Source organism: Sarcophilus harrisii, chromosome 1 (assembly GCF_902635505.1).
Source record: "Sarcophilus harrisii chromosome 1, mSarHar1.11, whole genome shotgun sequence".
Lineage (NCBI taxonomy): Eukaryota > Metazoa > Chordata > Mammalia > Dasyuromorphia > Dasyuridae > Sarcophilus > Sarcophilus harrisii.
This window is the reverse complement of record NC_045426.1, coordinates 87,231,462-87,253,929: the sequence shown is the minus strand read 5'-3', so window position 1 is coordinate 87,253,929 and position 22,468 is coordinate 87,231,462. Positions and strand designations below refer to the sequence as shown.

The following is a 22,468-nucleotide window of genomic DNA, read 5'->3' as shown; positions in this document are numbered from 1 at the left end:
ACCTCTCAGAAGTAAAAAGCAGAAAAGTTCTTTATTTAATTAATTCTCATGAGAATGAGCAATTCCACTGTGAGGAGGGAAAGAGAGAGAGCTCATGGTAGAAAGGCTAAAAAGGGGGATAAGGTATACAGTTTTTATAGGTTTTAGCTACAAAGGATTACATCATGAGTTGGAGAACATTAAGAGATAGGTGCCCCCCCCATCCCTTAATTGGATGTTATTCGTGCCAAAAATAGCAGATTCCCTAGTTCTGGGAGGAACCATACATCAGGCAACTAATTGTCCAGATGTTGGTAACTCGAACAGTGATAAATGTCATCATTCAAGGTTAAATTCATATGTCTAAAATCTAAGTACATAATGGCTACTACTCAACATACCCTCTCTTGAGAGGCAAAAGGATACAGAGACCTAGAGAAACTAAAAATACAGAAGAGGAAGTTAAATGTCCTTGGAAGTTCAGCTGCTGGAAGTTCTTCACCTTATCTTTACTACATACAGCTGCTGGAAATTCTTCAACTACACACACACACATACACAGAAAAACTGCCTCAGAGAGGATCTCTAAATTAAAACACCATCTTATAATTGAACTTATTTTGTTAGTATTTTAATTGTATTTCTCCTGTCATTTTATTTGTCTAAGCCTCTGTTGGTGAAATGTCTGTGAAACTGTGATGTGAGCAAGATTCTCTTACCTTCAAAGATTTTAAATGTAGCCTGAAAGAAAAACTTCTAAGAGGAGCAGTTAGGAAGAACACTGGGAAATTTTTATTGATATTCCTAAATCCCACCTTAAAATGGGTTTTAAAAGCAATTGATAAAAGCAATGAGAAAGAAAGTCTCTTTCAGCCCAATACCACTACCCCTTACTGCAATGATAAGCAAATAGATTAGAGAGAGAAAGAAAATATATTTAGTACAGTGATGATGGTAAAAGCAAGTGAAAGAAATTTCTAGTCAGAGTGAAAAAGAAATGAGGCATGCAGTTTCAAAGGTACTTTAATCAAAGTCCATTAAAGGTATTTGTGTACAACTTATATTGTATTTAATTTATACTTTAACATATTTAACATGTATTGGTCAACCTGCCATGGGGGGAGGGAATGGGGGGAAAGGAGGGGAAAAATTGGAACAAAAGGTTTGGAATTGTCAATGCTGTAAAATTAGCCATGCATATAACTTGTAAATAAAAAGCTATTTTTAAAAAAAGGTATTTGTATACAGAAAGGTAAGTAAGAAAGTTTAAGCATGTAAGAGAGTTAGGCAACTTTTTGGAAAAACAGAAAAGCAGTATGATACCTTATTTTTAAAACTCCAGCCAGCAAGGAGCCTGTAACTTCATTATCAGAGCTCAGGCTTAAGGAAACAACGTCAGGAAGAATGGCAAGGTAAAAAAAAACCATTTGAAGCAAAAACTGTCACTTAACTCTTTCTTGGCTTACAAAAGAGAAAAGATTTGTGTAAGTTGGAAAAAAACCAAGAGGCAATTGAGTTTCATTGGAACATCTTGCTAGAATTTAGAGAATTTCACAAAACTAAAGTACTGCTTAATTTTAAAATAACTTTTATATTGGTATGTATATTAAAATTGGAAACAATTGTAAATTACATGAGACTCCTATCCATTTTTGTGATAGATTCTGTGTGCACACAGGGTGTGCAACATTTTGTTGGATAGAAACTTTGAGGGCAAAAACTTCAGAGCTCAGAGGCAGGAGAAAAAAGATGAGCCTGCAGAGGAGACAGAGAAGGAGCACTCAGACAGAAGAAGAGAGCAGAGTCATAGAAAACAAAATCTCCAACAAATGGCTGTTTACAGCTACAATCTCAGCCTGGAAGGGACCATAGAGACCATCTAATCCAACTTGTACTGGAGTAGGAATCCCCTGCACAACATCTCTGCAAAGGAGCTGGCCAATCTTTGATTGCTGACATTCAGTGGCACTGCCCCACCACCCTGGTCCCACTGTGTGCAATACAGTCCATTATATCATAGGACACCCCCAGTAGTTTGGAGGATTTTTATCATATTATTCAGGTGAAACCAATCTCTCTAAAACCTCTACCCATCAGGAGAAGAGGATCAGTCAAGGAGATTAAGGAAGGATCAGAAAGACATATGAGGGGGGAAAAGTCCCCAGAAGGAAGCCATAGGCAAGAGTGGCAAAAGCTACAAACATGAAAGAGGTCTGAGACAAGATAATTGGAGGTGTTGATTAGAAAATGCACTGGAGAGCAGTTTAGTAGAGTGGTGAGGATGAGAGCCATGTTCAAGAGGGGACAGAGTGACTCTTCCCCACTGCAGTCTTGACTTTTTGCAAATGTTTTCACCATCAAGCTAGAAGCGTATTCGATACTGGAACTGGACATCTTGTATTGGCTGCATGGCACTAATTCCGAATAGCTTCCTATTTACTGAAGGGATCTTCACATCCTGATCAACTAACTCTATGTCATATTGTGTGACCATCATGAACACAAACATTTTCATCTCATTTAGGGCAAAGAATCTCCCAGGACAGACAGTGGTGCCGGCACCCCATGACAACATGTGTGGTTTGACCTTTCTCCCTTGCTTGTAGAAAACTACCTTTCTGCTGCCATCAGGGTTCAGGAAACGGTCATATTTGAATGTAGTGGGGTCTGGGTAGATTTCTGGATCCCTATGGAGGAAAAGGAAGGGGAAGATGGACACTTCATCGCCCTGGCGGAGGGCATACTCCTTGCCACCATCCATTTTCAGGATCATGTCCTGCTTCACAGTCCTTAGCAAGAAATGGGTAAGCACCAGACGTAATGTCTCTTCCATGACACTGTCCAGCACTGGGGTCTGCTGTAGCATGCTATACTCAACAGTGATAAGTGCCCCACCTGGTCTCATCTCCTGCCCCATTTTCCTGAGGACTCCTTCTGCCTCCTCCCTCACAGCCTTCAGAGCTTCAGGATTCTTCAGGAGGAAGAGGAGGGTCCAGAAGGACGCAGCACCTGGGTTGCTACTGGAAACCCAAAGCATTAGTAGGTTAAACTGGCTCTGTGCTTTCTCAGATACTCCCTCTTCAACCTGCTGCTCCTGAGCAGAACGGATCCATGCACTCACATCATCCCTCTCCAAGATGTGCTGGGGAGAGAGAATATCCCAGAAGAATTGTCTGAGTCTCCTTATTTCTTTCTTCTCCATCGGCAAGAGCATAGAGAAAATGATTGAGGGAAAGAGAGAATTAAATTCCCTGAATCTCTCAAAGACCTTTTGGGATTGGAGCCAGTCTTCAGCATGGCCTGTCTTGCCATTAATAGGTAGGTTCCCAAACAAAGCTAAGTAACTAGCTCTAAAGACGATGTTGCAGCAGTATTGAAATAGCCCTTCCTGCTTCCACTGCTGGGGTCCTGGTCTCTTATCAGCATCAGGCTCTAGCATCAGAATCTGCAGATTATCCATTATGGCCTGGGTTAAACCAACTAATCCAGTACCCATCAAGTACTTTGGGGCAGACTTCTGCATGATATTTCCATGACATTTCTGTCCTCGGAAATCAAAGGCTTTAAATACCAAATGAAACACTAACTTGGAAGAGTCCAGCCTGCTTCTGCTCTCCTTCAGGACGGCATCAAAAGAGAAGGGATCTGTGACAAAGGTGACATATCTGCCAGCCATCTGGACAGTGAAGATGTCCCCATGACGTTCTTGCATCCTCTTCAGGAAACTGGAGGCATCCCTAGACATGTCCATGGCATGGCCCAGCCAGGGGATGAGGCCTTTGTCCAGAGGGGGCTCATTGACTCTCCTCTGGCGGAGGGCTCCCAACCTGTACAGCACTACCAGGACAGTGGTCACCAGGACTATGAGCACAGAAGCCCAGAACGCCATCACCACAGCATAAGAGATCTGTGTTCTCAGGCCACTCAAGGAAAAGAGAAAGCTTTCTGCTGATGAGAGACTTTTATAAGCATAGGAAAGGTCCTTTCTGCCTGTACCTTGTTCTGCAGCTAGGTGGAAACAAAAGATCAATTACATGAAGATAGGTCAGAAAGAAATTGTGGTGAGCTTACTGTTTTCAGAAGGCTGAGGACAAAGAGAAAACAGCCAGACAGGATCAGGAGATATTTGAGGAGGGAAGCCAAAATTGTGATTAAAATGTAGTTTTTCTTTTGGGCTTCTGCCAAAAAACCTTGAGAATCAACAAGTACAAATAGTTGGAATCCTATGAGGACTGTGTCACAATAATATTTAAATTACATTAATAAATTAACCAAGAAATAAAGTAAAACATTTAGCGAGGGGCAAAAAACTGCAGTCCAAATCAGTGTCCTGTAGAACACAGAGATAAAGTCAGCAGGGTCAGTTCCAAGCAGACTTATAGAAACTTGTTCAGGTATCAAGTTTGTGTTTTGGTGTCATCTCTAAAAGCATTCAAATTCAGTCTCCAATTCAACTAAAGTTATTTTATTGATATTTAGACACTCAGTGTGTGAGCCAAGCCCCCTGAAGGGGTCAGTAGACCAGGAAACCAAGAAAAAGATTTTTATAGAGTAAATGGTACTGATTACATGATAAGATATGTAATTTCTGAGGTTATAGGGGTTTGCTAATATGGGAAGGTTCTAAAACCTTGTATGGTAGTATACACATGGTTATCCAGAATGCATATAGAAAAACCCACTTGTAGGTGTAATAATTTATGGTAATGACAGTGTAACTAGCATAAGTTTACCCAAGGGGAGCTGCTTAGAAGCCATGTTGACAGAAAGATTTATTGAGTTTTGAAGGGCAATGTCCTGTTCTGCAACTTGTTTGTGCTATTTTCTTACTGGCTGGTTTTTGTGTTATGTTTTATGATAGCAGTCGATAAACTGGTGATGTGGTGACAGAATATGCTGGCACCTGCTCATTGTCCAGTGATTAATTCTGTAGGGCTTGGGGTTGGGGGAAGGTCTGAGTTGGAGGCAACAATCAGAATCCCATCACACTTAGGGATGGCTAGATAGCTACATGGAACAGCTGGTTGGTCAGTCATAAGTTATGTATTGCAAGATATAGCAGGCTCTTCAAAACACATAGGATTATAGAAAATTCTTGAAAGATGGTGGAGTAGATAATTCCAAGTGCTCCAGTTTTCTCCCACAAATAAAGTTGTGCCTCAGTGCAAATGTGTATCAGTGAAAAATAAATGAGTGGGGGCAGAATAATGGTCCTTCTAGGACAAGCAGAGAAGATCAGAAGACTGCAGGACTGAGAATTAACTTCCAGGATAACTCTGCTGAAATAGCAATCTGGGAGCTCTGGGGCTAGCTGGATTTAGAGATAGCCTGAGTCTCAACTACAGAAACATTCACCTCTGGACAGTGTGGGGAATCTGTGATCTGAGTCAGGAAAGATTGAGGGATGCCCTGCAGATAAGGGACCAGGCTCAGATGTTCCTGTTGGGACATGGCTCTAAGCAAGAAGGTACCAACACAAGACCAGTGAGTGCAGAAGCAGTGAGACAGGTACACTGCTAGCTATGGGCATTTACAGGAAGATGGAGATTTTGGTTTTGAGTTCCAGGACAGAGGAGAGAACTGAAGGATGGCCTGAAGCTAGAAGCACCATAGCTCCCACCTTAATTCAAGGACTAGAGGTGATTACACTAACAAACTCTTATTTAAAAAAAAATGAGGAGGCAAAGGAGAAAGAACCTAACTATAAAAAGGTATTATGGATATAGGGAAGACTGAGTTCTTCTTCAGCAGAGTAAAGTAAAAAAAAAAAAAAAAAGTCTCCCCTATCCCAGAGAGTAATGTTATATGGTTACCTACTCAAAAAGAATTCAGAGAACTCAAAAAAGCTTTAAAAATCAAATGAGAGAGATTGGGGGGAAAGTACATTTAAAAAAAAAAGAACAATCAAAGAAAAACACACAGATTATAAAAAGAAAGTCAACCACGTAGAAAAGGATCCAGATCAATAATTTCATCCAGTAGAATGACAATTAAGAGACAATATAACAAAACCTAGGGGATGCAGCCAAAGCAGTTTATAGTGGAAATTTTATATCTCTAAATAGTTACATGAATAAAATAAAGAGGAGATCAATAACTTGGATACAACTAAAAAAGCTAGAAAAAGTATAAATTAAATACCAAATTATAACTTCTGAAACTCAAAATGATATGGGAAAGATTTCTATCTTTGATTCCCAAACCCCTCTAGTTAATATAATTACTCTTTGACTCACAAATCCTGATCCCTTTAAATTCCAATAGAAGATCCGGACCTGTCCCAAACCCACCTGGATCTGAGCCAACTTTGGGGCTACACCCAAAAGCCCCTAGAGCTAAATCTCCCATTATAAAAGGGAGAAGCTGGGACCCCCTCTTTGCAGAGATTCCAAACATGCTAGCCATGTGAGGACCCTCTGTCCACTGGACCCTCTGTCTAGTGCCCTCCTTATCTCTACCTTCACCTATCTCCTTACTTCTAAACCCATTAATAAACCTCTTTTATAAATCTAGCTCTCGGGCCAATAAATGTTTTTGTTGGGGACTCACGCCGCTACTAGACCTCATTTACTGCCATATCCTTGCGCCGAATCCAGGGGGGTTGCAGGGGATCTCTTTTTGACTCCCTGTACTCCAAACCTGCCACTAGACCTTAACTAAACCCTAATTTCATTTAGGTACCCCAAATCTAGACCTCAACAAAAGGAGAAATTAATAAATTGAAACTAAGAAAACTATTGAACTAATTAATAAAATTAAGAGTTGGTTTTATGAAAAAACCAATTAAATAGATAAATATGTGGTTAGTTTGCTTAGAAAAAGAAAATTACCAGCATCAAAAATAAAAAGGGTGAACTTCCCACCAAAGAAGAAAAAATTAAAGCAATAATGAAGGTGAAATGGACAGACATGAGATAGACAGCTCAGACCAGATTACTTAATTTAAAGCATCCTTTAATAGATGGCTGGCCAGGACTGACCTCCACTAGACAGGCTAGAAGAGATCAGCCCCGAACCTTTAGCGAGGTACACTTTTAAGAGAGTTTGACACATCCTGGTACAGCCTTGCAGTTACAGATTTCAGAAATCACTGATGCAATTTCTCATTTACAATGGGGAAATGTCTGGATGGGAGTGAGCACATAATGGAACCTGTCAACATGTTTTGCAATATTGTCCTGACTCTGTTAGGTACACACTTCTCAGAAAGTCTGGGACTTCAACCGTTTCTTGGAAAATCTAGGGTCTTATTGTGAGGGATAGAAATCCTGTCCAAAAATGATTACTCGGAGACCTCTCGAAGTAAAAAGCAGAAAAGTTGTTTATTTAATTAATTCTCATGAGAATGAGCAATTCCACTGCGAGGAGGGAAAGAGAGAGAGCTCAAGGTAGAAGGGCTAAAGAAGGGGATAAGGTATACAGTTTTTATAGGGTTTAGATACAAAGGATTACATCATGAGTTGGAGAACATTAAGAGATAGGTGCCCCACCCCACCCCTTAATTGGATGTTATTCCTGCCAAAAACAGCAGATTCCTAGTTCTGGGAGGAACCATACATCAGGCAACTAATTGTCTAAACATTAATGATTTGAACAGCAATAAATGCCATCATTCTAGGTTGGATACATAGAAGAGAAATTTCAAATGTCCTTGGAAGTTCTTCACTTATCTTTACTGCAGGTAGCTGCTGGAAGTTCTTCAATTACACACACACACATTATGAACCAAGGGATGGGGCCCAGTCTGAACATAATACTTCCCTCAATTTAGTTTGAGCAATATCTGCCTATAAGCCTGAGGCCCCTTGACCCAGGGATGGGGGGGGGCAGTGTTTTGCCCATTTCAAGGGACTATTTTGAACAATTGTATGCCAACAGATCTGACAATCTAATTGGAATGGATGACTATTTACAAAACTATGAATTGCCCAGATTAAAGGAGGAAACAATGACCATATTTTAGAAAAAGAAATTGCCCAGGGCATTAAAGAGCTTTCTAAAAAAAAATCTCCAGAGTCAGATAGATTTACAAGTGAATTCTACTTAACATTTAAAGAACAATTATTTCTAATACTATATAAACTATTTCAGAAAATAGGCAACAAAGGACTCCTGACAAATTCCTTCCATGACACAAAATTGGTCCTGATAACAAGGAAGATTCAAAACAGAAAAGGAAAATTACACACCAATCTCCTTTAAATTTTTAAATAAAATATTAGCAAAGAGATTACAACTTATCAATATTTTAAAGTGGAATTTATTTTTTATTATAACTTTTTATTGACAATACATATGCATGGGTAATTTTTTACAACATTAACCCTTGCACTCACTTCTGTTCTGACTTTTCCCTTCCCTCACTCCACCCCGTCCCCTAGATGTCGGGCAGTCTTATATATGTTAAATATGTTATAGTATATCCTAGATACAATATATGTGTGCAGAACTGAACAGTTCTCTTGTTGCACAGGAAGAATTGAATTCAGAAGGGTAAAAATAACCTGAGAAGAAAAACAAAAATGCAGACAGTTCACACTCATTTCCCAGTCTTCCTTCTCTGGGTGTAGCTGCTTCTGTCCATCATTAATCAATTGGAACTAAATTAGATCTTCTCTTTGTTGAAGATATTAAAGTGGAATTTATACCAGGAATTCAGGACTGCTTTGACATAAGGGAAACTATTGCTATAACTGACAATATCAATAACAAAACTAACAAATCAAATGATAATTTCAAGAAATGCAGAAAAAGCTTTTAGGGGAAAAAAAAGCATCCATTACCATGAAAAGTACTAGAGGGCATAAGAATAAATGGAGTTTTCCTGAAAATGAGAAGCAGCATCTATCTAAAACTATTAGCAAGAATTATGAATTATTTGCAATGGAGAGAAGCCAGACTCATTTTTGATAAGATCAGGGGTGAAAGAAAAATATGCATTATCACTACTATTATTCAATATCATACCAAGAATGTTGGTTTTATAATAAGAAAAGAAAAATAAATGAAAGAAATTAGAGTAGGTAATGAGGAAACAAAATTATTACTCTTTGCAGATGATAAGATTGTATACTTAGAGAATCCTAGAAAACTACTAGAAACAATTCATAAGTTTAGCAAAGTTGAAGGATACAAAATAAATCCACATGAATCTTTGGCATTTCTATATATTACATTATTATTCTTGGTGAAACCATAATTATTTGGCATTCTATATACTACAAAATCCAGCAGCAAGAGATACAAAGAGAATTTTCATTTAAAATAACTGTAGATAATACAAAATATTTGGGAGTCTACCTGCAAAGACAAAACCCGGAACTGTATAAACACTACATAAACTACAAAACCCTTTCCACACAAATAAAATTAGATCTAAACAATTGGAAGAATATCTTGTGCTTTCATGGGTAGGCCCAGCTAATATAATAAAAATGATAATGCTACCTAAATTAATCTACTTATTCGGTGCCATACCAATCAAACTGCCAAGAAATTATAGAGCTAGAAAAAATAATAACAAAATTCATCTGGAAGAACAAAAGGCTAATAATTTTAAGGGAACTAATAAAAAGTGCAAATCAAGATGGCCTATATGTACTAGACATCAAACTATATTATGAAGCAGCAGTCATCAAAAGCATTTAGTTATCTGCTTGTTGTCAGCAGACCCAGCTGGTTTAACTTGATACCACCCCCCAAAAAAATTCATCTGTACTTGCCTGGTTTTGTGCAATGAGGTTATAAGATTACAAGAGGCAGAGTTTTCATTAAACAATTAATATTCATTAATTGTCAGAAAAGACTGTGATTAGCCACAAATGAATGCCAACCCCTGAGCCTCTCCAGGCAACAACAGTTACCTAGCAACACCTACTTAGCTGTAGGAGTCAAGGTTATCTTAAATTGGCTCTGAAACCTCTTTAAGCACCCCTAAAATGTCATCCATTACACCAGCAAAGACAGAGAACAATTAGGAACAGGTGTGTTGGGCATATATCATAAATCAGGATGGCAAGGGGTGACACTATTTCTATAGAGAATGCCCTGGTTTCTACTACTACACAGAACATTGCCCCTTCATGGACTCATTGGTTTGTCTGCTTTATGTTTCTTTATGTTTCCTTAATAATTTTGCGGTTTTAGGGCTTAACTATGGAGAACATAGATATAATAAATTTGTCGTGACTACATACATTGATGTTTTATCTTTTTTTGCTTTCATAGTCTCAGCAAGAGCCAATACAGCTGGTTTGTCATTGACATTTCAGACTGGCACCTGCAAACAGGGACATCAAAGGCTTCCAGACCTCACACACAGGCTGCCAGTTCTCCAGAGACCACCCCTTGCCCAGGACCATTTGACAGATACACAGTGAAGCAAGCAGATTAATCCAAGATTAATCTGCATTTCTCAAAAGCTTATTTTTACTTTTAATTTGAATAATGGAGCAGGTAGAAGTTAAATAGCCCTATAGAGAAACCTAAGAAAAGATTTTAAAAGCCTTGCTTAAGGAGAAGGACCTCATCATCACTTCAAAGAAAATTATAGAATATTACGAAGAAATGGGACCAGATGATTTTCCTCTTTTTCAGCTGTATTTTTATACAGCTGAATTTTATTTTTAAATTGTGCATGGCTGATTTTATTAGCTTTCAAGAAATGAGACATTTCTTGACTCAAACCCAAACAGATCCTGATGGACTGCCCTCTTTAGTAATGCTCAGACTCAGACAGATTTTGATGAATTGTCCTCCTTGTACACCCAAGAGGTACATCCCAACTCTGCTCCAGGACAAAGGCAGCAACAGCTTCCTGCTTCTGTCTTGGGACAGGAGCAGTGGCAGCAGGCACAATGGCAGCTTTTTACTTCCCTGCAAAAGATCCTAAAGGAAAATCCAGGGAATCATTTTTTTCCAGCTCTTTGGAACTTTTCCAGTCATAGAAGTTTCACATCCCAAAAGGCAAAGAAACTTGGAATGCAGCCAAGAATAAATTGAGCATTTTCTTTCAGGGAAGAAGATGGACATTCAATGAAACAGGTAAATTCAATTCATTTCTGATGAAAAGACCAGAGCTAAACAAAAAATTTAACTTCCAAAATGTAGAACTCAAGAGAAGCATAAAAAGGTAAAAAGAAAAGAACTGTTGAGAACTATATTTCTGTTATAGGTATACATAGAGAGTGTATTTATAATCTGATTTTACTGTTATAATATAAAAAAAGAAACTAGAGATGGAAAGAGCATTGTACCAGAAAAAGGGGGAAATAGAGGTAAAATAAGGGAAATTATATCTCAGGAAGAGGCAAAGAAAACCTATTATAATTGAGGGAAAGAAAGGAGAAGGATGAACATTGTGTGAATCTTACTCTCATCAGATTTGACTCAAAGAGAAAATATTAGACATATTTGGTTTCCCAGAGAAACTTCTCTCACCTTACAGAAAAGGGGGAGGGAAAAGGCAAAAAGGGAAGGGTTGGGTAAATAGAAAGGAAAACAGAAATAGTAGGGGAAAGATATAAGAAAGGGGGAGGGCTGCTTGAGCCAAGTGGTGCTCATAAGTAAAATATTGGGGAGAAGGAAAGAGGAAAGGAAAGAGAAAAAATACGATTTGGGGTTAATAGATGGCAGGAAATACAGAATTAGTAGTTTTAATCATAAATGTGAATGGGGAAGCACTTTCATAAAGCAGAAGTGGATAGCAGACTGGATTAAAAGCCAGAATCTTACAGTATGTTGCTAACAAGAAACACATTTAAAGCAGAGTGATACAGAGTAAAGGTAAAAGGCTGGAGTAGAATCTATTATGCTTCAGGTAAAGTTAAAAAAAAAAAAAGGCAGGGGTAGCCATCCTGATTTCAGATCAAACAAAAGCAAAAATTGATCAAATTAAAAGAGATAAGGAAAAAAACTTTATCTTGCTAAAGGGTATCATAGATAATGAAGCAATATTATTACTAAACATATATGCACCAAGTGGTATAGTATGGAAATTCCTAAAGGATAAGTTAAGAGAGCTGCAAGAAGAAATGGACAGAAAAACTATAACAGTGGGAGCTCAACCTTCCTCTCTCAGAACTAGATAAATCAAACCACAAAATAAATAAGAAAGAAGTTAAAGAGGTAAGTAGAATACTAGAAAAGTTAGGTATGATAAACTTTGGAGAAAATTGAATGGAGTTAGAAAGGTGTACATTTTCTTCTCGGCAGTTCATGGAACCTATGCAAAAATTGATCATATATTTATATCATAAAGACTTCAAAATCAAATGCAGAAAGGCAGAAATAATAAATGCATTTTTTCAGATCATAATGCAATAAAAAATACATTCAATAAAAGGCCAGGGGAAAATAGACTAAAAAGTAATTGGAAACTAAATAACCTAAAGAATGAATGGGTAAGACAGCAAAGCATAGACACAAACCAAGAGAATGACAATAATGAGACAACATACCAAAATTTGTGGGATACAGCCAAAGTGGTAATAAGTGAAAATTTCATATCTCTAGATGCTTACTTGCATAAAATAGAGAAAGAGAAGATCAACGAATTGGGCTTACAACTAAAAAAGCTAGAAACAAACAAGTTAAAAAACCTCAGTCAAATACCAAACTTAACATTTTAAAAAGGACAGATTAATAAAACTGAAAGTAAAAAAACTATTGAATTAATAAATAAAACTAAGAGTTGATTTTATGAAAAAACCAACAAAATAGATAAACCTTTAGCTAATTTGATTAGAAAAATGAAAGAGGAAAATCAAATTGTTACTCTCAAAAATGAAAAGGGAAAACTTTCCACCAATGAAGAGGAAATTAGAGCAATAATTAGGAGTTATTTTGCCCAACTTTATGCCAATAAATTTGACAACCTAAGTGAAATGGAGGAATACCTACAAAAATATAGATTGCTCAGATTAACAGAAGAGGAAATAAATTACTTAAATAGTCCCATTTCAGAAAAAGAAATAGAACAGCTATTAATCAACACCCTAAGAAAAAAACCCAGGACCAGGTGGATTACATGTATGAATTCTATCAAACATTTAAAGAACAATTAACTCCAATACTATATAAACTGAAAAAATAGGGAATGAAGGACTCCTACTAAATTCTTTTTATGGCACAGACATGGTACTGATACCTAAACCAGGTCAAATGAAAGCAGAGAAAGAAAATTATAGACTAATCTCCCTAATGAATATTGATGCAAAAATCTTAAATAAATTATTAGCAAAAAGATTACAGAAAATCATTTCCAGGATATTACACTATGAAGAAGTAGAATTTATGCCAGGAATCTAGGGTTGGTTCAATATTAGGAAAACTATTAGCAAAACTGACTGCATCAATAACCAAATTAACAAAAACCATATGATTATCTCAATAGATGCAGAAAAAGTATTTGATAAAATCCAACACCCATTGCTATTAAAAACACTAGAGAATATAGGAATAAATGGACTTTTTCTTTAAATAATCAGTAGTACCAGCAAGCATCATATGTAATGAGGATAAACTGTAAGCATTCCCAATAAGATCAGGGGTGAAACAAGGTTGCCCACTATCACCATTGCTATTCAATATTGTATTAGAAATACTAGCTTTAGCAGGAAGAGAAGAAAAAGAGATTAAAGGAATGGAGTGGGCAATGAGGAAACCAAATTGTCACTCTTTACAGATGATATGATGGCATACTTAGAGAACCCCAGAGAATCTACTAAAAAGCTATTAGAAATAATCCACATGTGAATTCTACCAAACACTTAATGAACAATTAAGTTCAATGCTATATAAACTATTTGGAAAAATAGGGATTGAAGGAGTCCTACCAAATTCCTTTTATGACACAGGCATGGTACTGATACCTAAACCAGGTAGGTTGAAAACAGAGAAAGAAAATTATAGACCAATATCCCTAATGAATATTGATGCTAAAATCTTAAATAAGATATTAGCAAAAACACTACAGAAAATCATTCCCAGGATAATACACCATGATCAAGTAGGATTTATACCAGGAATGCAGTGCTGGTTCAATATTAGGAAAACTACCAGTGTAATTGGCCATATTAATAACCAAATTAACAAAAACCATATGATCATCTCAATAGATGCAGAAAAAGCATTTGATAAAATCCAACATCTATTCCTAATAAAACACTTGAGAGGATAGGAATAAATGGACTTTTCCTTAAAATTGTCAGGAGCATATATTTAAAACCAGCAGTAAGCATCATATGCAATGGGAAAAACTGGAACCTTTTCCTGTAAGATCAGGAGTGAAACAAGGTTGCCCACTATCACCATTATTATTCAATATTGTATTAGAGACACTAGCCTCAGCAATAAAAGTCAAGAAAGAGACTCCAGACAACTAATTAGAATAACCCTTAACTACTCTCTTCTTGTCATCTTTCCCTCTCTTCGTTTTCCAAGTTTTGTATAACACCTACTACCTAGACAGGATGCCCCCACTCATCTCCAACTGCTTAATTCCTTCTGTTTCCTCAAAGGAATTAGAGTAGGTAATAAGGAAACCCAACTATCACTCTTTACAGATGATATGATGTATACTTAGAGAACCCCAGAGATTCTACTAAAAAGCTATTAGAAATAATTCATAACTTTAGCAAAGTTGCAGGATGCAAAATAAATCCTCAGCATTTTTATACATCACCAACAAAATCCAACAGCAAGAGATACAAAGAGAAATTCCATTCAAAATAACTGTTGATAGCAAAAAATATTTGGGAATCTATCTACCAAAGGAAAGTCAGGAATTATACGAGCAAAATTATAAAAAACTTTCCACACAAATAAAGTCAGATTTAAATAATTGGAAAAATATTAAGTACTCTTGGATAGGCTGAGCAAATATAATAAAGATGACAATACTCCCTAAACTAATCTATTTATTTAGTGCTAATCTACTTATTTAGTGCTATACCAATCAGATTCCCAACAAAATATTTTAATGATCTAGAAAAAAATTCATATGGAAGAACAAAAGGTCGAGAATCTCAAGGGAATTAATGAAAAAAAAATCAAATGAAGGTGGCCTAGCTGTACCTGACCTAAAATTATATTATAAAGTAGCAGTCACCAAAACCATTTGGTATTGGCTAAGAAATAGATTAGTTGATCAGTGGAATAGGTTAGGATCACAAGACAAAATAGTCAACTATAGCAATCTAGTTCTGACAAACCCAAAGATCCTAACTTTTGGGATAAGAATTCATTATTTGACAAAAACTGCTGGGAAAACTGGAAGTTAGTATGGCAGAAATTAGGCATGGACCCACACTTAACACCCTATATCAAGATTAGATCAAAATGGGTTCATGATTTAGGCATAAAGAACAAGATTATAAATAAATTAGAGGAACATAGGTATAGTTTACCTCCCAGACTTGTGGAAGAGGAAGAAATTTGTGACCAAAGATGAACTAGAGACCATTACTGATCACAAAATAGAAATTTTTGATTATATCAAATTAAAAAGCCTTTGTACAAACAAAATTAATGTAAACAAGATTAGAAGGGAAGCAATAAATTGTGAAAACATTTTCACAGTTAAAGGTCCTGATAAAGGCCTCGTTTCCAAAATATATAGAGAATTGACTCTAATTTAGAAGAAATCAAGCCATTCTCCAATTGATAAATGGTCAAAGGATATGAACAGACAATTTTCAGATGATGAAACTGAAACTCTTTCCACTCATATAAAAGAGTGTTCCAAATCACTATTGATCAGAGAAATGCAAATCAAGACAACTCTGAGATACCACTATACACCTGTCAGATTGGCTAAGATGACAGGAAAAAATAATGATGAATGTTGGAGGGGATATAGGAAAACTGGGACACTGATGCATTTTTGGTGGAGTTGTGAATGAATCCAACCATTCTGGACAGCAATCTGGAATTATGCCCAAAAAGTTATCAAACTGTGCATACCCTTTGATCCAGCAGTACTACTACTGGGCTTATCCCAAAGAGATACTAAAGAAGGGAAAAGGACCTGTATTGCCAAAATGCTTGTGGCAATCCTGTTTGTAGTGGCCAGAAACTGGAAAATGAATGGATGCCCATCAATTGGAGAATGGTTGGGTAAATTGTGGTATATGAATCTTATGGAATATTATTGTTCTGTAAGAAATTACCAGCAAGATGAATACAGAGAACCTTGGAGAAACTTACATCAACTGATGCTAAGTGAAATGAGCAGAACCAGGAGATCATTATATACATCAACAACGATACTGTATAAGGATGTATTCTGATGGAAGTAGATTTCTTCGACAAAGAGAAGATCTAACTCAGTTTCAATTGATCAATAATGAACAGAAGCAGATACACCCAAAGAAAGAACACTGGGAAATGAATGTAAACTATTTGCATTTTTGTTTTTCTTCCCGGGTCATTTTTACCTTCTGAATTCAATTCTTCCTGTGCAACAAGAGAACTGTGTTAGGTTTTGCACACATATATTGTATCTAGGATATACTGTGACATTTAACATGTATAGGACTGCTTGCCATCTGAAGGAGGGGGTGGAAGGAGGAAGGGGAAAAGTCAGAACAGAAGTGAGTGCAAATGTTGTAAAAAATTACCCAGGCATGGGTTCTGTCAATAAAAAGTTATAATTATTTTTAAAAAGTGCTAAAGATATACTTTATAGGGGATTTTGATTGTGTTTATTGGGAAATGTCTGTTGAATACCAATAAAGTGTATAAATAAAAAATTTATTTAAAAAAGAAAGTAAAATCTATGGTTACAAATAAACGAAACAGAAAATTTAATCTCCTCATGTAAGCTCCAGACAACTAATTAGAATAACCCTTAACTGCTCTCTTCTTGTCATCTTTCCCTCTCTTCTTTTTCCAAGTTTTGCATAACACCTAATACCTAGACAGGATGCCCCCACTCATCTCCAACTGCTTAATTCCTTCTGTTTCCTCAAAGGAAGCTCAGGTGCTATATTCTCCAAGAACCAGGAAACTGGCTCCCCCGACTACAACTTGCTGGTTGCTCACAGGGATTTCTCCCTCCCCAAATTTCTAGTCCTTTGCCTAAATCTCTAGCTACTGCCTCTGTTACATTGTACCTTATATCCTGGTTATATGGGTGCTATCCTTTGAGCAGAGTCTGTGTCATATCAATCTCTGTGTCTAGTTCCCAGCAAAAGGGAACTTGCAGAGAGTAGATGCTTATTATGTGTTCTGTTTAATAGAATTCGATTCAATTCTTTTATGCTAGTGTAATGATGCTTACATGGTGGAGAAGGAAATGGCAAACCATTCCACTATCCACTCCAGTATCTTTGCCAAGATTGTTAGCAAAGGGGATGATGAAAAGTCAGGCAAGAATCAAAACAACTGAAGGCTAAAGAAAGTTTTCTGCATTTTATTAAATAAACAATAATTGACAATTTGTTGCCGACTGTGGTCAGATGAATAAGAAATGTCAAGAAATAAATTTATAAACATAAGCTCTGGAATACCTTCCAGTTGGAGATAATAAGATTAAAGATGGGAAGAAGTCAAATAGCAGGTTGAAGAGTGATCTAAAAATGATGTTGTCTACTGGTCATCCTGTCATCTAGGGGAGGGGGTGGGGGGGTAAGAGGTGAAAAATTGGAACAAGAGGTTAGGCAATTGTTAATGCTGTAAAGTTACCCATGTATATATCCTGTAAATAAAAGGCTATTAAATAAAAAATAAATAAATAAATAAAAATGATGTTGACAGACTCCAAAGTCCAGAAGAGCTAGATTTCAATTCTGAATGGCTAGTAGTTATGGGAACTTGCTGTATATATTTCATATGGTTTTTGAAAGAAATAAATAAGCCTTAAAGACTTATCAAAAAGGGGACACATTGTTATTAATATGCACTTCATCTATGTTCGTTTGGAGGGTGTTAGTTACAGGAAGTAAAGTGTAATGGAAAGATCATCAGGAGGAACAATGTAAGCAGAAGCAGAAGAACAATTTAAACAATAACCACAGTTACTGAAATTGAGAAATACTCCCGAATTCTTATCAGTGAAGTGACTGAGCAAGAGTTCAGTGAAACATACTTTCCTCTTCATTAGGTGTGGTGGACTATAGGTGCAGAATATGGCATATATTGTCAAGTATGGTCAGTTTGTGGGCTTGTCTTGCTTAATTATAATTCTGTATCACAAAGGAGGTCTCTATTGATTGTGTGCAGATGTAGTAGCCATAGTAGCCATAGAGGTGTGCATTGAGAGGTAAGTGGTTTTTTAAAGGCACAATCAGACACCTGTTTACATTTTTAAGGGGAAAAATTAGGGGATGTAAATTAGAAGGCTTGGGTTCAAGTCTGTCCTTCTCATTATACTCACTGTGTCACTCCACTAGTCAGCTGGTAAAGCCATTTCCTCTCTCTGGGGATCAGTTTCCTAATCTATATAATGTATTGGTTGGGAAATGACTTCTAATGTTTCTCTCAGCTCTGCAAGGCTATGGTTCCATGAATTCAATTTAAATTAGTTGAATTGCCTTTTACTTAGGTCATAGATATTTAGAGCTAGAAGAAAGCTTAGAACTCAGCTAATGCATGCTTTTGTATCATATTATGGATATGGAGATATCCAAATCCATTGGAGATAGAAATTGAGGATAGTTCTTCACTATATTATTTGGGTCCCACCTTATCTGTATTTGATGGTTTATTTTCTCCTCTGACACACAAGGTGTGGGAAAAACAGCAGTTGGATACTGCTCAGATCCAGCCAAATGGATTTCTGGAAGGCAGCTGTTTATCTTACAAGACTAATGAATTGCAGCTTCATAAAAGAAGATGTCTAAATTAGATAGAAATTGCTATATTCCCCGGATAACCCTGATGGAAGGATAACTGTTTCCTGCTCTAGTTGAGAACAAAATTTGTCCTGGGGAAAAATCAATTCTGTAAACAATCACTTCATCTGAACTGAGGCCACAGGATGAAGCTGTCACAGGGTTTACATGCAACAATCAGTCAAGCCTAGTGTTCATCGAGGTGCAATGGGTAGAATGCTGGGACTGGAGGCAAGAAGAACTAAATTCACATGCAGCTTCAGACACAATAGCTGGGTGACCCTGGACAAGTCACTTTATCCTGTTTGCTTGTAAAAAGTTTCCTCACTTGTAAAAAGATCTGGAGAAGGAAATGGCAAAACACTCCAGTATCTTTACCAATAAAACCCCAAAGGAGAGCATGAAGAGTCAGACAGGAATCAAAACAACTGAACAACAAAGTGTTTGTTGGCAATTGGAAGGACTGACTAATAACCAGAAGACCAGAGTTTGAAACCTTACTCTTGTCTTAACTAGCTACATGATCTCAGACAAATCACATCATTTCTCTGAACCTCAATTTCCTCATTTGCAAAATAGGGTTGTTGTGAGGGAAATATCAAGATCATAGATCAGTGCAAGTTGTATAAACTATTTTTACCTGCTGGTCCTTAGTATTCTGTTTTATAAAATGGGGATAATGATACAATAGAGATAATTTACACACAACCTATTTATGGGGCTATTCTGAAGAAAGCATTTTGTAGGCCAATTTTTATTAGCTCCTCATAGTAATGGGAAGGATCAATACTTTTTTTTGGTAAGGCACTCAGGGTTAAATGCTTTGTCCAGAGTCACACAGCTAGTAAGAGTCAAGTGTCTGAGGTGGGATTTGATCTTAGGTCTTTCTTCCTAACTTTAGGCCCAGTGCCCTATTCATGGAGCCACCTAGAGGTTTCATGTTACAGATGAGGACTCTAAGGTCCAGAAAGGTAAAGAGACTCTCCTAAAATTCTCACAGGTAGTAAGTGCCTAACTGAAATCTCTATGGGCATATGGCTCTGAATTCAGTACTCCTTACAGTACATTAGTTTGTGTAGCAATTGACAAAGCTCTATAATGAGCATTGGAAGGACTCATGAAGAGTAGAATCTGAGCAGTTCTACGGTGTTCAAATGAATTTTTAGGAGAGGAGAACACAGCAGACTTAAGGGTTTCTAAGTTGGAAAATCATGTGATAAGAAAAGAGGAGCAGGAACAGAAATAGTAGCAGCAGAACCTATTCTAAGAACTCAGAAAAAGAAGCTCCAGAACTGAGTGACAATAGGTCCCTGAGAGCTCACCTGGGATGAGAGATCTGGCCACTTGGTAGCTGTCTATTTCAACTAATGTTTCTTGCTAATGATGTTGTTATTTGTCCTTCGTTCTCAAAGAGGACCATGACATCAAAGAGATGATGTCATGACTTAGAAATGATTTGGATTTAAGTGAGGGAGGACTGAAGCAGGTCACCTGCCTCACTTTCCTCTCCAGAGCCATCTGGGTCCACTGTCAAGATATAGATCTGTAGAGGGCCACAGATAGTGGGGGAACTCTGGGTGAGGCATAAGACCCTTAAGCACAGAGGGAACCTGCTGACAATGTCTGGTTCAGCTCCCCATCTTCCCTAAGGGCTCTTGGTTTTTCTGAGAAGTCAGGGGGCAATGACAACCTGTGTTGTAATTGAAGCAGAGTGATACAGGTGGAAGAGTGATACCAGGTAGCAAGCTATGTACAATAGCAAGTTGTTCATGTGGTTCCACGTGTGCAATATATACTTAGCACATGCCTAGTGTTGTTTTGGTTACATAAGGGTATTAGAGTATATAAAGGGGAAAGAACTGGGAATAAATGGACTCCATTTTTCCACCATCCTCAGGAGTCTCACCTCATCACTCTTCAACTAAGACAGTATGTTTTAAACCCCCTGTCATGGCAGCTCTAGAAAGCACAGTACATTTTGTCAACCCAACTTGGGGGCTCTAGAAAACAAGACACAATGTTTTAATCAACCCGGCATGGGGGCTCTAGAAAGCACGGTACATTTTGTCACTCCAACTTAGGAGGGCCTAGAAAGCAGGACACAACATAGATCAGGACTGAAGATGGCCCTGAATGCAGTAGTAGACCTTGGCCTTTTGAAGTTCAATTTGATTAAGACATCTGACCATTTTGGTGATTAAAGCTAGGTAAGAAAGAAATGAAACACAGAATGACCTTTTTTTACCTTATTTTTAAAAAATCAGTCTAGGAGAGAAAGTACCTCAGTGTTTCTGGGCAATATGGCAACAATTGCTATTTACACTCACTTTGAACCAATCAGGGGCTGAAAAATGACCACATGGCTAGGACTTTTTTTTTAACCAATCAGTGAGAGACAAGAGTGATTTAGGTTTAAAGCAGGCCCCTTAAGAACAAAATCTATCCTATAAAGATACCTTTTGAGATTACATTCTTTTAGGCTGTCCACATTGAGGGAATGATACCCTATGTAGACAAAGGAAAGGAAAAAGAAAAAAGAAAATAAAGACAAAGGAGAAAGGGAATAAAAAGGAAGGAGGGAAGGAAGGAAGGAGGGAGGGAAGGAAGGAAGGAAGGAAGGAAGGAAGGAAGGAAGGAAGGAAGGAAGGAAGGAAGGAAGGAAGAGAGGAAGGTAAGGGGAGAGAGAGGGTGAAGCAACTGTGCTATCTAATTGGCCAGTTACAGTTGTGTCAGTGGACTACTCACAAAGGTTGTTATTTGTCCTTCCTTCTTACAGATGATCATGATTTTGACCTCAAAGAGTTTTGTACCTAACAGACTATGCAACACCTATTGAATTATGGTTTAGCTTTATGAATCATCATGTAATTCTCCTAAGCCTGATTTTAAAATTGAACTTGGGATTCTTTATAACTTTCCTGGAGAGTTGAGCTTGTTGAAATCTTGCTGCCATAGGAGATGTGAACGCAAGTCTGGGAGACTAAACTCCATCCCTGTTATCTGAAAGGAGGGAAGAGCTAGGTGAAATTAAAGAACTATAGAGGATCTAAGACCTTAGGAAGCATAGCATAGAATGAGTGCCCTAGTAAAGAAGATCTCCAATGGTTGAAAGTCCAGTGGTTCAGACCTGATACAGGACTTACTCACCTTGTTGAGGTAAGGCAATTACATTACATTACATTGAGGCAATACAACAGACAGGGGGCCAGGCCTGGAGTCAGGAACACTAATCTTCCTGAGTTCAAGATAGCTTCTTATACTTCCTAGTTGGGTGCTCTGGGCAAGTCAGTTCACTCTGTTTGCCTCAGTTTCCTCCTCTATAAAAACAGCTGGAGAAAGAAATGGCAAACCATGCCAGTATCTCTCTCAAGAAAACTCCAAAAGGAGTCACAGAGTCAGATACAAATGCAAACAATTGAGGTGAGGCACCAAGGTGGTAGTCACTCTGAGGAAGAAGTGCCCATCTTAACCTGATTTTTGTTGATTCTACTATGGTCTAGCTAAGGCTATGGTTAGAAGGGCTCTTCCAACTCTAATGATCAAGGCTGTTAGAGAAGCTCTGGCACCAGGGTTACACAGATGGAAAAGAAAGATGTCACATGTCCATAGAAAAGTCCACCTATTCCTAATCTTTCACTTTTCCACACTCCCACCTG

At 37.5% G+C, this 22,468-nt stretch overlaps 1 protein-coding gene across 1 annotated transcript; it reads right to left on the bottom strand.

The window, feature by feature from the left end:
- Window positions 1-1,157: 1,157 nt before the first annotated feature.
- On the bottom strand, window positions 1,158-4,434 carry LOC100926550 (5-beta-cholestane-3-alpha,7-alpha-diol 12-alpha-hydroxylase). The gene has a single exon (XM_031959968.1). The coding sequence runs from the start codon at window positions 3,866-3,868 to the stop codon at window positions 2,342-2,344; it is 1,527 nt and encodes a 508-aa protein (XP_031815828.1). The 5' UTR covers window positions 3,869-4,434; the 3' UTR covers window positions 1,158-2,341.
- Between the last annotated feature and the right edge of the window lie 18,034 nt (window positions 4,435-22,468).

Coding starts and splice junctions, on each gene's coding strand:
- LOC100926550 (XM_031959968.1), bottom strand. CDS start 3,868: ATGGCGTTCTGGGCTTCTGTGCTCATAGTCCTGGTGACCACTGTCCTG.